We start from the raw sequence: 17,567 nt of genomic DNA, 5'->3' as shown, positions 1-17,567 counted from the left end.
ATGCTAAAGGCTGCCATCAGGGGACATGTCATAGCTTATGTTTCCAGTAAAAGGATAACGGAAGGCAGTAGACTCAAAGATTTTGAACATGAGCTTTCTTTTCAAGAAGATTTATATAAGAATAACTCCAAGTATGCCACTGGTTGAAACAATCACCACCTTAAAATATGAATACAACACCATCCAAGAGTTGGCTTATTACTTGTTAAAACAAAATTACTTTGAGCTGGGAGACTATGAGTCCCATAGAGTCCTTGCAAGGCAGCTGCGACTCTCGTCTTATGGTATTGAATGTTATTGTGAATCTTGATATAGAAAATGTATATTTATATAGCTAATTGATTTATTGAATTGTGCAATGGTTTAGGCTGGAGAGTTAAATTCTCTGGTGGGAATATGATTGAGAGCAGAAGGAGGTAGAATTGTCTGAGGTGAGCATTGATTGCCCCTGCTAATAGGCCTAAGACTCTTAACGCTTAGAAGCTTATCCTATAATTGAAGAGAAATGTCAAAGTTAATTTTAATATAGTTTTGAAGTTTAGTGATTGATTGATTGATTGATTGAAACATCAACACTGTCTCCTATTTCCATCACTGCAAAGCCATCCCGATCACACAACTGTATACTACTGTCTACACTGCACTATATTTCTTGCTGCACTTTTCTGCTTTTTTTGTACTTCTGTTAGACACAAACTGCATTTCATTGTCTTTGTACGTTGTACTCTGCACAATGACAATAAAGTTGAATCTAATCTAATCTAATATAATCTAATCTATCTAATCTAATATTTAGGTATAAAAGTGTCTATGTGTGTGGTTATAAATGACATAATAATGCACCTTACTTGCATTAATGCTTGTGTGAAGCTCACATTTCTATACCATAATTCTATTGATTTCACCATATTTAGATGTGAAATGTAATACAACATTGTCATCTCACGTTATCTAATTATGAACATGACATGTCTTTGAACATGTTATAAATTGACAGAATCATGTCTAATAAAGACAAATAATATCACATACATATGCTAACACAGGACAGATGTAGGTTACATTATATGTGTAGGGACCCTGAGCAAGCTACTGATGAGGTTTGGTGATGTTTTGGTTAAAAAACTGGTTACAATTTTTTTGGGGGGAGCGTTTCGCTCACCGCCCCTAGCTAATCCGCTGTTTGCAATTTGGGGCAATAGCGTATACCAGGGAAGGCTCTGTAGTGGATCAACGATGATCAATGAAAAATACTGTCTTTATGGCTTATTTGATGTGTTTTCATGCAGAAAAAGACCCTGGGTCAATTTTTTTTAAGCTTTACTACTGGGCCACCAATTTGAATGTACTACTTTACTGGCGTAATGGTTTGCCAATGGCCCACTACAATCAAGATGTACCCTCTTGGCTTCAGATTAAATTATCTACATGTGGTGCTACCACCCTCCCAGCACTCCTTAATAACCCAGCAAATAAAGACACCTTTATATAAAAAAAAAATCCAATTATACTTCCCTCCTTAAGAATGATGGATCCAGTTTCCATCTGGAAAGCCAAAAATATTTTTCATACAGGACCTGTACCTTGAAGGAAACCATAATGTCATTTCAACACCTCCAACACTTATTCAGGTTCTTACAGATTAGGCATTACATCAGCACTCATATACCACACTACAAACAAATGCCCTAACACAACACACTGGACAGTCTTCAAGGCCTTATACCAGGAAGCAGAAGCACAGTATCCTCCCTGTATGGTATCCTACTGGCCCACAAAGGAGTGTCCACTGAAAAGATGAAGAACGATTAGGAGCAGGAACTTAACATGGAGATTGGTAGAACGGTTTGGGAGGGAGTTCTGGATAGAATTCATAGCAGCTCTATAAACTCCAGACATTCCTTAATACAATTTAAAGTTGTCCACAGGCTTCATTACTCTAAAGCCAGGCTCCATGGCAAACTCGTTATAAATTAACTCTTTTCGGGTCTCTTATATTTCACTATATTTCAAAGGCCTTTCACAAAAGTATTGCACCTGACCCACTCCTTGCCATCTTTGGTTCAGTGGTGTTTAATCCCAACATCACAAACTATAAAGGGCAAGCCATGTCCCTCTGTAGCCTACTCTATTGGCCAGACGCCTCACAGTGGAAATCAGCAGTGGCTTAGAGAGTTAGGCAATGTATTACACATGGAAAGACTCAGCTATAAGATTTCTAACAAAGAAAGAATCTTCCAAAAATATGGCAACCTCTGCTGGTCAAATGGGCAGAAGCGTGTGAGACAAATAATGCCCAGGGTGACACCCCTAGCATTGAGTGTGCGGCTTTTCTCTCTCTCTTTCCTGAATTTATCTTGTGCACTAGAGTATGTTGACTGTCATTATTTAATTATTCTCTCTGGCTGGCTTTTCTTTTTTAGTTTTTTGTTTTCTGAGAGGGGTGGGGGGTGGATGTGGCATAGGTTTGGTAGGCTTTTGTTGTTCTGTTGCTGAAAATGTCAGAAAACCCTGAGGGAAAGCTCTTGTATTGTTATCCTGTATAACTGCATTGATTCCTTCAATAAATATATATATAAAAAAATCGTGACCCTAAAATGGAGAAATTCTAGGCCTGGGAACAACACAAAAAATATTGTTTACAATTAATTACACTTCCAGCCTGTAAACTAAACTGTTACACTTATTTGTGATATTATTAGGCTACATTGTATTGGTGGTCTAATTCCCTGCCACTTTAAGACTGTGAGAGAGGCTAATTGAGCGCCTGTTACTTTAAGATTGTCTGTGAAAGGGCTGAGTCTCACAGTTTTAGGCAACTGATATGTGGATGCAGTTCATTATGTTTTCTATGTCATTAGTTAAAATACAAGTTCAAAAACCTGGATATAACGTCTATTTTGGATCATAGGAGATAATTCTCTTGCAATGAGATGGATAGTTGCATAGCCCATTGCGACGGCACTCATATTCTAGCAGCAGCGGAAACACTGCGCAGGATTCAGTTTGGTTGATAAAACAAGGTTCAGGAGAATTCGAACCCCATCAAAAGGTTGAAGATTCGCCTGAAACCGAACCTTGGATTCGGTGCACCCCTAGTTTTTTTTTTAATCATGATCAATTATGTCAAACGCCACACTGAGATCAAGTAGAACTAAAATTCCATAGGAACCAGAGTCAACAGTGAGGATGATTGGCTCGACTGAAACTTGTCATGGATAGTAAAAGTATTTAAATAAGATGACTCTTGGGTAAAAACTACTTTTTCGAAAATCTTTGAGATAAAGAGACAGATCTATAGTTTTTGTGGTCGAGTGGACTGAGTTTGGTTCTTTTAAAAAGGACTATGTGTGAAAACACCCTTATTCTTCACCCATTCATGTTTTATGGTCAAGTTAAATAAAGCATTTAAATAAATAAAAAACATTATCAAAACATATGTTGTGTGTTCAAATGCCCTATGTGGACAAATCTCATAACAGTATGATTAATAGATATAATTTTTAGACATCTAATTGGACCAAAACACAACAGGCAGGTTAATGTAAATCGCAAAGGCAACCATGCAGGTGGATTTTAGTCTTTAACGAATACATATCTTGAATCTAATCGCGTGTCCTTGTGTAGTAGCTGATTATTTCATCAAATCACATAAACTAGTGGAAAACCTTAATTTTTTAATGTTGAATGTCTTGTATTATGTCTTCATATGTTAGGATGATGAAAGTGAAAGTACTTTCCACTTTAACATGTTATCACTTTGCTCCATTTCAAATCTGACAATAATATTAATGAGAATAACAACAATAATAATAATAATAATAATAATAATAATAATAATAATAATAATAATAATAATGAGAAACAATGGCCCCACATGTTACGAAAAAATGACATGGGCAAGTAATTAATGGCACACCAGCTGGATATCATAAAAAAGTTGTTAAATAATTTATTTGTGATACAAAGCTCTAGCCTGTTACTTTTTCTATTCAACAATCCATATGCAGTCCTGTTGTGGAGTTGGCACACTGCAGGCTTGAAATGAGAGTAGAATTCACTTCTGTGAAAACTAACATTGTTAAAATACTTATACACATTATTTAGCTTAGCACAGCCAAGGATTTTAAAGTTAACACAAATAGTCAAGAGGCAGGCTACGCATAACTCATGTTAGACAGACTACATGACTAGACTCTTACAGATAGCTCTTTTGGTTTTAGAATTCTCTCATTGCCTATGGGCTGCTGGTAATGAAAGCATCATTGTAAAAAACTGTACACATGTATTCACATTCTCTCTCTCTCTCTCTCTCTCTCTCTCTCTATATATATATATATATATATATATATATATATAAACACACACATACATATTTCTGTATATTTTAGCCTATAGCATACCCTGTTTAAATCGGATTATTCAGGACGTTGCTACCACGTTTTCGAGTTATTGCGGCATGGGCTGATGCGAGGTAGTCTTGTGTTTTTTCAGCAGTCTAGTAATTTTCTCATCATCTGAGTTTGGGTCCAGAGGCTTGTTGTACTCATCATCGTCCTCGATGTCCGAAGTCTCATTCATTTTCTCCGTTTCAGAGTCCTGTTTCTTTTTGGCAGTTGCCATTTCTGCAGCATGTCTTTTTCGCCATTTGGTTCTCCTGTTTTGAAACCAAACCTGATACAGAAATAGTGTTATTAGCGCAGGCATTCGCTGCAAAGTGAATGACACCTTAAATAACTGAAAGTGAAATTAATGCTAGTTCTAAGAAATAGGTGAAAAAGTGGAGGCGTTCATGTGGCTGTAGGCTAGACTATGTAATGTTAAGGTCAGGGGAGAGCCAGTAGGCCTACAAATGAAACGCTAGACAAAACACTCGCCTTTTCTCGGAGTGTTTAAGGCCTAGGCTACATGAAACGCTACGTCCGTGCATGTAGCCTAACTATTGCCCTATTTGTCCCAAGACATATGATAGCCTATGTGGTTGTTCACAAAATAATGGCTTGTGTTGTTCGTCCAGACACTCCCCTATTCATTATCATTATTGATGTGACTTAATGCCCAAATTGCATGGCAATCATTGTTAGGCTATATGTTACGTAGGCCTTAAATGTCCATAGCCCATCCATATTTTTACAATTAACCCATGAATCAACGGCATACAAAATGTCCAAAAGTCCAATTCTGACTAAAATTCGGACATATAGGCTATCCCTAACATTTGAAATAACATTAAGGGGTTTTAATGTCTTTAGGCCTACTTTCGTTTAGATGTAAATTTCAAAATTAGCCAAGGCTACTCTATTTAAAAAAATAGTTAGGCTGCATTATGTTTCATAGGCTCATGGGGGTTCAGAAAATAGGCGTAGGCTAGCAGCTTCTTTAAAACAGGTCTCAGGCTTTCTCCAACATATAGAATAGCCAAAAGCAGGAAAAGTCACATAGCCTGTTCAAAAGTTTGAGGTCACGGAGGAATTTCTTTGTTTCGAATAAAAATATAGCCTAGGCCTGCGTTTGAATAGCAAAACATAGCGACATTAACATGACACGTTGAAAAAGTTATCGAACATGTAGGCTACTTGAAATGAATTATCTGAAATAACCGAGTCCTTGAAATATTGCGTCAAAGAATCCTCTAATATCTTTTCTTTAAATAAATAAATAAATAAATGAGAAGATAGACAATTATATTCTAAGTGTCCTGAAACTTGTGCATATATTTGCCATACCTACCTACACAAAGAATGTGTAGCATAATGTTAATAATAATCGTACTATTTTCACCTTTACTTGACTTTCTGTCATGCCCAAGGAATAAGCGAGACGAGCCCTCTCTGGACCGGCAAGGTACTTAGTCTGTTCGAAAGTTTTCTCCAAAGCAAATATCTGTTGTCCTGAAAATGTTGGTCTTGAGTGCTTCTTCTTGCCATCCTTGTCCAGCAGCATATTAGCTTGAGCTAAAAAGACATTTTAATGTTGAGTCAGATGTGTTCTAGTAGCAGGGCAATTCACAAAATAAAAAAACGCTCCATTTAGGAATGGCTTAGTTCACCTTACCCTATAGGCTACTCAGTTATTTGGGCATTGACCAGTTTTCACCGTAAATTTATTAATCACAACTCCATGTAATTAAGGGCCAATCAACAGGTTTAGCTGTCTAGGCTACTTAACAATGTAGGTAGGCTATGATGACAAAATAAAAGTAGCATGTTTCCAAACTGAGAGCCGCAATACACAATATCCATATTAATTAAAGATGAGAAGTATAGGCATAATTACTTTTAAAGACTAACATTAAGGGGCAAATCTGAAAGACATAAGTCAGTCTATAGCCTAAAGCATTATAAGGGATTACATTAAGGGGTTCGGTTGCATAGTAGACCTACAGTACATGTGGAAGGCTATTGATCTTAATGCGTTTTACAATTTGAGATCAAAGTAGGTCTATGATTGTGGTTTTGTCAAGGTCTTTCTTGACATTATAAAACCCTACAGACAAGGAAACTCAAATGTATGCACACATTTAGTCAACATTATCTTTCTAAAAAACTGTAGGCTAGTATAAGCACTGGCATCTTGACCTCAAGTAGCCTATTCACATGATGTCGGCTCCGCTACTTTCAGGGAATACAACTTACCTGGACATGTCACCCGTGAATCCCTCCAAGGGGTGGTCTGCATGACTCCTGACCAGAAGATGGGTGCTCTTCCTGGTAGCTCCGTCAGTGGTTTCGTATAACGAGACACGGGATTAAAGTACATTCCAGCAGAGGTGGCCAATCCATTTATCCTTGGAAAACCCGATAGCAGTTGCCCTGCTGCGGTGATGGGTCTTCCCAGGATGTCACTAATTCCATGTGGTGTTCCCAGGGCAATCTGGGCGTTCATGCTGGTGAGCGGGGGTGCTTTAAACCCCGTGGGATTTTGTAAGGAGTAGGGGAATAAAGAAGTCTTCATCTCGGTCATGTTATGCAGCGCTGCCAGTGGCGTACTGCCTACTACGAAAGCAGTCTGTCGATTAGCTTCCATCTGCCCAACAGATAACATTTGTAAGTAGGTTATTAAGGAGATTTACTTTATGAACAAAGTCAAAGAAAAACGCTTTGAATGTAGGCTACATAGGCTACGCAAAGTGAACTATTGGGCAATTTAGGCTACCCCATACGCCTAAGACTATCTGAAACACCAGAACGGAAAAAGTAAAACAAATAAACTTTTTGTGCTCATATCACAGCCTGACCAATGGCTGGCGGTTTGCGAAAGTATCCGAGATCATGAGAGCAGCACAGGAATGCATTGAAGTATAGGTAAGACGATGCCTAATGTCGTATTGTGGTTGAGCAGAACTGCGTGCTAAATCGTCTATTGCTATGAATGAGTCGGGAGAGAGTAGGCTACAGTGATATCGGTCCAGCCTGCATGTGCTTACTCTCCATTGGATAATGTTAAGTTATAGTGGCCTTTGATTGGACGGTAAATACTGGGACGCTCTAGACATAGGGTAGGTTTATGGAAGCGATATCAGGTGTTGTTTAAGTGCTGATAATAACTGATCTTTTTATGGAAAATATGGAGCGACAATAATCCGATAGAAGGACTATAGGGCATATTTTGATCGGGCTTCTTTGACCATGGGGAATAGACTGTTTCAACGTTGTAGCCCACGTGTTTTGGTCAGTCTGTTTGTAGACTACAATCAAATCTTGTTTTTGTCACGTTGCCAGGTGTGGTTGTGGGTTAAGAGATACCAGCAATGCAGGCCTACCAAACAGTCTGCTGCATGGCTACAGAAAAGACAGTAGCCAACGTGCAACTAAGACATAAAACACAAATAGGCTAAATATCGTAATAAACAGCTAGAATAAAATATAGTCATGCATTGCGCTTTAAATACTCTACACTGGCTTCGGTAGTTTCTTTCAGTCGGCTATTTCCCTTGGCAAGGAGGGAGCAAAGTTCGACCCCTTTGGTTTCCGCGCGCAGATAAAAAAAATCATATCCTAGGCGAATTCGTTAAAAGCTCTTAATCCTTCTCTTGTTCGTCTTCTTAATAATAACAAAAATGTAGTTTCCTAATAACACAGTGAAACGCTGAAGTAACATTGACGGTAGGCTATAAAGCATGTCAAATGGACCTAGGCAATGGGCTCTGTCAGAGAAATTAAGTGGGTCTCTACAAAATAGCCTAGGCCTACCACATAGGCCCTAGGCCTAGTCAGCAGCCTAAACTTAAAAATAAAACTTTATTTATACACAATAAGACGGAGAGATTCAAGAGACATTTTTTAACAATTGAGTCTTTCCAGCTAGGGCAGTATAGGAACCATTTAACTGTTTTTTTTTTTTTTTTTGTATGAAGTTACATTAAATCATAGGCTTAACGCATCTATCACAAACAACGGAATTTCTGGTTGGGCAAACTTATAAACGTATATTTTTAAGTTCTCAGTTGAATAGCCTAGGCCTATCGTGTGCATACGCTTTTATAGCTAAGAAAGCAAACAAACAAAAACACAACCAGAGTTTCATTTTTTGTTCCTGTTTAGGGCAAAGATGAGAACTTATCAAAATAATTATTTTGGCATTCAAATAAAAAGGCTATGAAACTATTACGTTAAGGACGGGCTTAATGCTGTAGTCTACCTTTTCGAGGTAAAAAAAATATAGAAACCAGAGCCTATTGGGACATAGCCTAGTCTTTGGGAGACATCTGGTGGACATAAGCTACAATATTTAAACCACGAGATGACGTGTTAACCTACGCCTAAATATTTTTCTAAGATACAAAGATATTATCCTAAGCCTCATTTTAGCCTATGTAACCCCGTGGTATTCTTAGAACGACAGAATCAAACAAACATTTTAGAAAACATATGTCAAAATATAGGAATGTGCGAAAGAGATCGAAGTAGATTTGTCAGAATAGGATCAGAGATAGGCTTAAGCAAATAGCGGTTTGTTTGAGAAGTGTTTTGACACCAATTAGAAGAACTCTAAGTGCTTGTTAAACTTTATAATCGAGTGTTAAATAGGCATACAGCATTGGACATTCGAACGTGAAAGTGGGAATAAGGAAAGTGTTTACTTCACGCTGTCAATTTACACCTTACTGTTAACCAACGCAAACACATTTTCTAAATAAGTTTTGAATTGGCTACAACGTTTAACAGGCCAAATGGGAGGCATCTATGTGTTATGGAGGAATAATAATAGAATGCATTTTAACAACAATAACCCTCATCTGTTTAATTTATATTACTGATATTATTTATATTATTATTTCAACTATTTTCCTTTAAAGTTAATACATGTATGTAGGCCTACATATTACATTATATGGGTAAGATTGTGACTTTTTATGCTTTTTTAGTTCATCAGACATTCTTTTAAATGTTGTAAATGTAGGCAACATAAAGGGCAGCTGTCAGGACCACTTGCCACAATCATTATAGGCTACTTATTGTGTCACAACCACAGTATGTAAAAATCACAGCAGATTTCTGAGGGATTATTTGTATTTGTATTTTTAGGACAACTTCAATTACTTACAAAGAAAGCTGAGAGGGTTTATCAACACATACTGTGGCCTCCACATTTATAGACACCTCTGGTAAATTTGAATGAAAAGAGATATAAAAACAATCCTTTGGAAATGTCTGACCATGAGGAAACAAGGAAAGGAAGCAAATGTATTATTATTATTATTATTATTATTATTATTATTATTATTATTATTATAACAAAAATAGCTCATATAAATAGCTCAAAGAATTATCCAATGACATTCCATCAAATTGGACAATAAAAAGACAAAGCAAGGGCAAAGCAAGGGATTTGATACTTTCTCTTCAGATCACCCTGGGCTGAGTATCCTGAAAACATTATAAGTTCAAGTTGGTAAAGTCCCTCTTACAAATGTTTTACACTTTTGGACCATTTAAACGATTATCCCTTAAGAACGTTGTGAAAACACTTCTAAATGTATGTCTGCTCTGGACTCGTAGACAGCTAACAGATCCCTAACACAAATGACTCAGTGGAGTTATCAGTTGGGTGTTAAGACAACACATTTATGTTGACCTAATGTAGTGGCCAATTATTGTATTGTTGGTTGGTGCAGGCTGTAGCCTTGTTAAAAAAAAAAAACGTTACTAATTATAGTAGGCTTAGTGGTTTAGAGTAATTTGAAATGGGGCCAGGGAACAATAAAAGCAAAGTTATAAGGCGACCCCTCTATAAAGGCATGGTGAAAGAAAAGTGTGCTGAGATTTGTCCAGAGACAAGCGGAAAATTGTTTGAGGAGCAGGCAATAAAGGGGCCAAAAATGGCAGGATTAATAAAGTGATGATTGGTGACACTTAGAGGGGCAATCAAAAACTTTGCCCCTGTTACCCATGGGCCTTCTTTTCTTTTCTTTTTTTCTCTGATTGTCTTCACTCTGTAAAACGCCATGATATATGTGGAATGTTTTGGCGCTCTATAGCACAATAAATTGAAATTTAATTGAATTAAAAAGAAATGGGTGACACTTTAGTAATGGGCCAACAATATAATCATGTTAATATAATAAATCCAATAATGTAATAACTTGCCTATAATGTAATAACATATCTGAACCAATAACGTAATATTTTTTTGCCAATAATGTAATACGTTTTTACATTATTGGATGGTTATTACGTTATCGGCTGGGTTAACAAATTGTAAAAATGTAATAATCACCTTATTGGAGGCCAAGCAGCGAAGGTACCCATTGTATTAAGAAAACCAGGGGGCTACTCAGACTGAGCTGAATCTTGTGTGTGTGTGCGTGTGTGTTGGGGGGGGTTGAACCTGTGGCAGTGTATGAATGTGTGATGTGTGTCTGTGTGTGGAGGGTGGTGTGTGTGTTTGTGTGTGTGTGTGTGTAAGGGTAAGTTGTAATGTTGTGTGTGTGGGTGAGGTGGTAATGGGGTGTGGTATATGTGTGTGGGGGGGGGTGTACCTGTAGCAGTTTACGAGTGTGTGTGTGTGTGTGGAAGGGGGGGTTGGTGAGGAGGTGTAATGGTGTGTGTGTGTGTGTGGGGGGGGGGGTACATTTCAACATCCACAACATCCCTTACCAGCAACCCTTCACTCAACACCACCATCTACAGGCCAAGGGGTGTACAGTCACTAAATTTACAAATAAATGAATTTAGTGTATGGCCCCCCATAGATGGAATTCCATGAAACTTGGCATACCCCCAGAGACTGTCAGGGTGATCATACACATGGAATTTGGTCCAGTTCAGAATATCTCAACCGAATATATAATTGCAATTAAAGCGGCATGTTTTTGCAAATGCAAATCACATATGGGCTAGGTCAGGGCCCAGTTCCCCGAAAGCATCTTAAGCCTAAGAGCGTCGTAAAGTCCCTCTTACGAACGTCTTAAGACTTGCCGACTGTTTCCCGAAACCATCGTAGCTTAAGAGCGTCGTGAAAACACTCGTAGATCTACAGTACGAGTGCTCCAGAGTACTCGTTACCGGCTAAGAGCGTCTTAACAGTACTTCTCACTGAGGTCACCAACAGGACATACAGAGGAATTACAACTTAGAATACATAATCCAATTTACGTTCCCATTCTTTATTGTGTTTACCTGTGATGAATCAGATTTTAGCGTGCAAAATAGCCTACATTTAATGGTCATAATAATGTGATGAAAAGCGGACAAAAATGCAATCAAGTTATTAAACGAGACGTTGCCAGAATAGTTTGACATTATCTTTGCTAAGTGAACGCTTTATTTTATTAGGCCTATGAGGTAAAAAGCAGAGAAAGCAACATGTGGTTTAGTCTGTAGCCTACTGCATCAAAATCTAAGCCTACACATTTCCTCTCTTTTTTACTCGACTTCTTTCTTATCTTCAAACGTGTTCTTGACACCGCGAAAAATTATTGCATGGTGCAACAATCTAATCTTAAAATAATTACAATTATTTATGTCTCTGTGTGGTATATAACCTACTTGGGATGCTTACATGCAGATATCAAAGTGTTTCTATTTTCGTATTGATGTGAATTAATGTGTAGATCTGAAGTTTAAATGGTAGGCCTATAGCTGTGACGTGCAGTCACCTGACATCACCGTCAAATCAGAGGATATTTCAGAACTATTAACGTGGACAGCTCCCCTTAAGAGCATCTTAAGAGTAGTGCACGCATGTTCACGCTACGAGCATGTTCGGGAAAAACCAAACGAACGATCGTAAGATGAATCGTAGAAAACCCTCGTAAGAGCGTGTCTCCATCGTTCAGGGCCCACTTCCCCGATAACGACGGAGACACGCTCTTAAGAGGGTTTTCTACGATTCATCTTACGATCGTTCGTTTGGTTTTTCCGACTGTTTCCCGAACATGCTCGTAGCGTGAACGCGCATGCACTGCTCTTAAGATGCTCTTAAGGGGAACTGTCCACGTTAATAGTTCTGAAATATCCTCTGATTTGACGGTGATGTCAGGTGACTGCACGTCACAGCTATAGGCCTACCATTTAAACTTCGGATCTACACATTAATTCACATTAATACGAAAATAGAAACACTTTGACATCTGCATGTAGGTTATATACCACACAGAGACATAAATAATTGTAATTATTTTAAGATTAGATTGTTGCACCATGCAACAATTTTTCGCGGTGCCACTTAAGAACACGTTTGAAGATAAGAAAGAAGTCGAGTAAGAAAGAGAGGAAATGTGTAGGCTTAGATTTTGATGCAGTAGGCTACAGACTAAACCACATGTTGCTTTCTCTGCTTTTTACCTCATAGGCCTAATAAAATATTCACTTAGCAAAGATAATGTCAAACTATTCTGGCAACGTCTCGTTTCATAACTTGATTGCATTTTTGTCCGCTTTTCATCACATTATTATGACCATTAAATGTAGGCTATTTTGCACGCTAAAATCTGATTCAACACAAGTAAACACAATAAAGAATGGGAACGTAAATTGGATTATGTATTCTAAGTTGTAATTCCTCTGTATGTCCTGTTGGTGACCTCAGTGAGAAGTACTGTTAAGACGCTCTTAGCCGGTAACGAGTACTCTGGAGCACTCGTAGATCTATGAGTGTTTTCACGATGCTCTTAAGCTACGATGGTTTCGGGAAACAGTCGGCAAATCTTAAGACGTTCGTAAGAGGGACTTTACGACGCTCTTAGGCTTAAGATGCTTTCGGGGAAGTGGGCCCAGGGGCAGACTGGGACCAAAAATCGGCCCTGGCATATTTGGCCCAAGCGGCCCTCAAATCGGTCGGGCACACCTAATTAAATACAAAATCTTTGCATTACCCTTAAATATACATATATTTTCAACTGCACTGAAAGTGATGTAGGCCTCATTGGCTATCACTCTGACTGTTCAGAGGTAGCCATGGAGCACATGATCTCCATATTCAAGTAGGCTATAAAAGCAATTGTTAAAGAAGATTGATCTGCTTGAATTCAAAGTATCATTTCAAATTATTCAATAGGCTACATTTAAACTATATAAGGCTCAACTGACAGCAGCACCAAACAGTTACTGAAGCCTATGTGTAAAGAATTAAATTTCCTAGATTGTCGTAGACATTAATCACTGTAGGACAACTGAAACCACACGAAATAAACAGGGCTGTTGCTGGAAATATTTTATTCCTGTAGGCTATACTACCTACCTACATTGCTGGTACATTTTGGAACAGTATAGCTACATTAACTACATGTACATATCTTTAATGTCTTTCAGTAGCCTATCGTATAAGTCACTGTATATATAGCTTAGTTGGCTTGTGCATGAATATGACTTAATGTTTTGTAGCCTACATTTCCGTCAGTCTACAGTCTTTTAGCCCATCTTTACCATGATAACCCTTCCAAGATAGAACCCTTTCGACGCTCTACTTTGAGAGACCAACCACCACTCATGCCATTGATGTTGAATTTTGGGCGTCTGACGGAAACTGATCAATCTGACCAACAATTAACATTGATTTGATACTTTTGCTATCCGGGTTTGCAAATCATTCATTTAGAACATTTAAGTTGCGCTATTTGTTATTATAATCACAGCACGGCCTTAGCCTACTATTGTTATCAGCCTACTATAATTATCATTACCATATCATACATTATCGCAATTAATAAGTTATCATAATCATCATCGTCAGCATGGCATGTCACACATAGCCTACCTGCTCCACCACTAAGTTCTTATCACGTACAGTAGCCTCTCTACACTCTCCACCACCTGCTCACTGTCCCTCTGCTCTGTATGCTTGCTTACCTCGTTCAAACTCAACGAACTTCAACATGTTGCTGACATCTGCTAGCCTACTTGCAATATTGTATTTTTGAAGCTTCTACATTGGTGTTACTTTTGCATTATTGTCACTACCGGCACCCGCCGCAATTTCGTGTAGGCAACTTCGATTAACTTTTAATGCCTCACAGAATCTTGGCTCTGAGCCAAAATGCGAGGGGTGGGGCCTGACGTGAGCTGTTATTGGATCAAGTGCCAATATGGAAATGTAACCAATGGGCCGCTGATTGTCCTTCCTTTGGGCCGATTGTTGGCCAAAATGATTACAGTAAATTATATATATAGCCTATTCTATATCGGCCCAAAAGGTGCGTCGGCCCACCGGGAAAATGCCCGGTATGCCAGATGGCCAGTCCGCCCATGCCATCGTTATCGGGAAACTGGGCCCAGTCTAGCCCAAAAAGACAAACAATTTGCAACAGAAATGTCTCAAAGTTTTTATTGGTCCTAATACCCCCCTGAATCATATGCTAAAAGTCTACCGTCGTAGATGGAGTGGAACATATATATTTTCGAGATTAAAGGCCAAAGTTGTGCCCAACACTCTAAGTAAATTGAGTAGAATAGGGCTTTCTCTTCTACATCTGTCTCTTGAGTTGTGGTTTTGGGTACGTATTGTCTATTTACAGATTTCAAAATCAATGACTTGTCTGTTAATAGTGGTTTCTGCTGAAAAATGTATTTCCTTTCACTATAATCTTTAAAGGGTGTTTTCTCAAAATTAGGTTTCCGTACACTGTGGAGGAGAAATATCCACTTCAGTAACACCTACATAAACTATTCATTACAGATTTCTTCCTGTCTATATTTTGTGTTTGATTAGGGAGGAGTTATGTTGATATATTTTCAAAAGCCTGATATTTTCTACATTTTTTACCAAAACACCTGACTCTAAATAGTATTTTCTAATGTATGTCCCTTCACAGTCCCTTCTTTAATCTTGTATTTCTGTATTGTCTCAACCAGAGTTTCCACTTGAAGAAAATGGTGCTGGTCAAAGTGACCGGCAGAGCTTTTGTTTTCCGGACATTTTGATGATATGCTGGTCAAATATCCTATTATCCCTTCTTTATTAGTCAAGTTGAGGAAAACTGGAGACAGGCTATGTAACTTAAAGAATGACATAATCGGGCCGCATAGAATGCAACATGTTCATTAGCCTAACTTAAACATGCTTAACTAGTGTCAATTTAAAGATCTAGCCAGTCTCTATGCTGTTTTCTTGGACATGAGTGGGGTATACTACGAAGCACGTTAGACATATCTAGGCTATCTAGATATATCCAGGCTACACAAAGCCTTGACTCTTTAGTTAAGTGATACTATGATAGCAGTTACGTACATGATACATGATATATTTGTCAAACTAGGCTTTCAGTTCAGATCTGTGCGCGTTCTCAGTGTCTAGCCTATAACATCAAATAAATCGATTGTCATCAGATGTTGTATGGTGTGCATGTCCATAGTGGCATATTTGCACGCACAACACTATTAAAGGCACACCAGGCAAGCCTGATGCTTTTTCTCTACGAAACTCCCCCTCGCTCGGTCTGAAGCTCTTTTCCTTTTCTTTGCGTCTTCCGTCAAGGGTTTTCGCTGCTTCTTCGCCGGCTCTGCCATTAGACACACGTTTGCAACAATCTCTAGCGTTTCGTTAGCCTGCCTCTGTGCTGTAAACTGATCCTGCTTCGGTCGGCGGGTAGGATACACCGAACTTGCAAGTGGGATATTCTTCCTACAGGCAGTAGGGGCGGGCGAGAGAGCCTTCATTCGCCCCATAATGAGTCATTTAACCATATACCGACTTACGAAGATGATTAATTAACACGAAAACGTTGCCTGGTGTCCCTTTAAAGCGCATTTGAGATCCAAAATGTTTGTAAGAAGCCTTCCGAAATGATATATATAAATATATATAGCCTCGGAAACATATAGACGTCGAGCTATATCCTCACTTGAAAGAGCTTTTGTGGACAAATAGGGTGAAGAGTTAAATGGCAATGATATTATTACATACTCGTTAATCTGACTCCATTTGATTAATAATTTGTATCACCAATCAATTACCAAGTAACTAGTTTATCAGCTATGGAGGAGAATGGCATGGCACACTACGAGAATTGAAGATATACTATTGGTAGGCAAATTAACAATTTAATAGGCATTAAGTCTTAAAGGTAAATGTAACCAATATCACTTCAGTTGAATGTACAAGTAAACTCACAGGGTCTACTGTAACAAAGTAGCAAATGGTAACAAAGGAAACTTAACCAATTCACAGAGGTAAACTTGACAAGTTAAAGATAACAGATACACCAGATAAAACAATACAAACCCAGAGATAGAGAAAGGGGGAGAGAGAGAGAGAGAGAAAGACAAAGGGAGACAGAGAGAGAGAGGAAGAGAGAGAGAGAGGGGAAAAGAGAGAGACCCAGAGAAGAGGTCCAAGGTGGAAAAGAAGAGAAGATGGGAAAAGAAGCCCCAAGATGGGAAAGAAGACAGAAGAAGAGAAGAGAACCCCAAAACCATAATCAGACTGTTGCCCACATTACAAGTATTAATTCAAGACCAAACATGAATGTATTATTCACAACACATATTTACAGAGCAATACTGTATGATAATGAGGTTGGCCTATCTCACCAGAAGACATCAAGTAGGCCCAGGACTGAGTTATCTCTCAGTAGAGGGGCCAGAACAAGGAGCAAATGGTCACTTTATGCATGAGCGGGTGTTGGGGATCTTTGGCCATGGCCAGCTAAGACAATACAGATCAAACACAGGCATCCACACATGTAAATTGAATGCAAAAAGGCATTCTTTAGAAATGCATAAGGTTTGGGCAAAAGACGGGCCTTACATGTTTGTAGAGACGGAGCTCCACCTGTAAGATATATGACAAAGTCCTACACGTGAGATAACTTCGTTTTTCAAGATAATTGATTGGTCAGTGGGCGGAAGTTTTACACGATTTGAGCTATAACTTGCACATACTAAGCACATAACCTGCTCCCGACCAGGTTTGGTTGACAGCATAAGACACCATGGTGATACAGCAACACTGAAACAGAGCCACTTTCGTGTCACAGCATACCCAGGACACTTCCGGTTCCGGTGCCGACGAGAGTGGCAGCATGGCGAGGTAGCTCTGTGTCTTTGTGGTTTTTTTACTGTCTTTTGTTTACTTTTTACTAAGCAACTTTTTTGGATTACGCACTTTGAGGAGTGTTTTCATTCTAT

General features: G+C 38.6%; 1 protein-coding gene and 1 long non-coding RNA gene across 2 annotated transcripts; both read right to left on the bottom strand.

The window, feature by feature from the left end:
* Positions 1 to 1,890: 1,890 nt before the first annotated feature.
* LOC121685520 lies at positions 1,891 to 17,189 on the bottom strand. The gene is made up of 3 exons (XR_006023379.1): positions 16,997 to 17,189; positions 3,966 to 3,969; positions 1,891 to 1,901 (listed from the first exon to the last, which is right to left on the bottom strand). It is a non-coding gene; the product is annotated as an uncharacterized LOC121685520 (long non-coding RNA).
* On the bottom strand, positions 4,374 to 7,342 carry nkx6.2 (NK6 homeobox 2). The gene is made up of 4 exons (XM_042066087.1): positions 7,238 to 7,342; positions 6,636 to 7,026; positions 5,782 to 5,954; positions 4,374 to 4,674 (listed from the first exon to the last, which is right to left on the bottom strand). Exons 1-4 carry the CDS (start codon positions 7,292 to 7,294, stop codon positions 4,450 to 4,452), a joined length of 846 nt encoding a protein of 281 aa, XP_041922021.1. The 5' UTR covers positions 7,295 to 7,342; the 3' UTR covers positions 4,374 to 4,449.
* Positions 17,190 to 17,567: the final 378 nt, after the last annotated feature.

Source organism: Alosa sapidissima, chromosome 16 (genome assembly GCF_018492685.1).
Source record: "Alosa sapidissima isolate fAloSap1 chromosome 16, fAloSap1.pri, whole genome shotgun sequence".
In the NCBI taxonomy this organism is placed as follows: domain Eukaryota; kingdom Metazoa; phylum Chordata; class Actinopteri; order Clupeiformes; family Clupeidae; genus Alosa; species Alosa sapidissima.
Note: the sequence above shows the minus strand (reverse complement) of the source record. Positions and strands in the feature narration are given on the sequence as shown.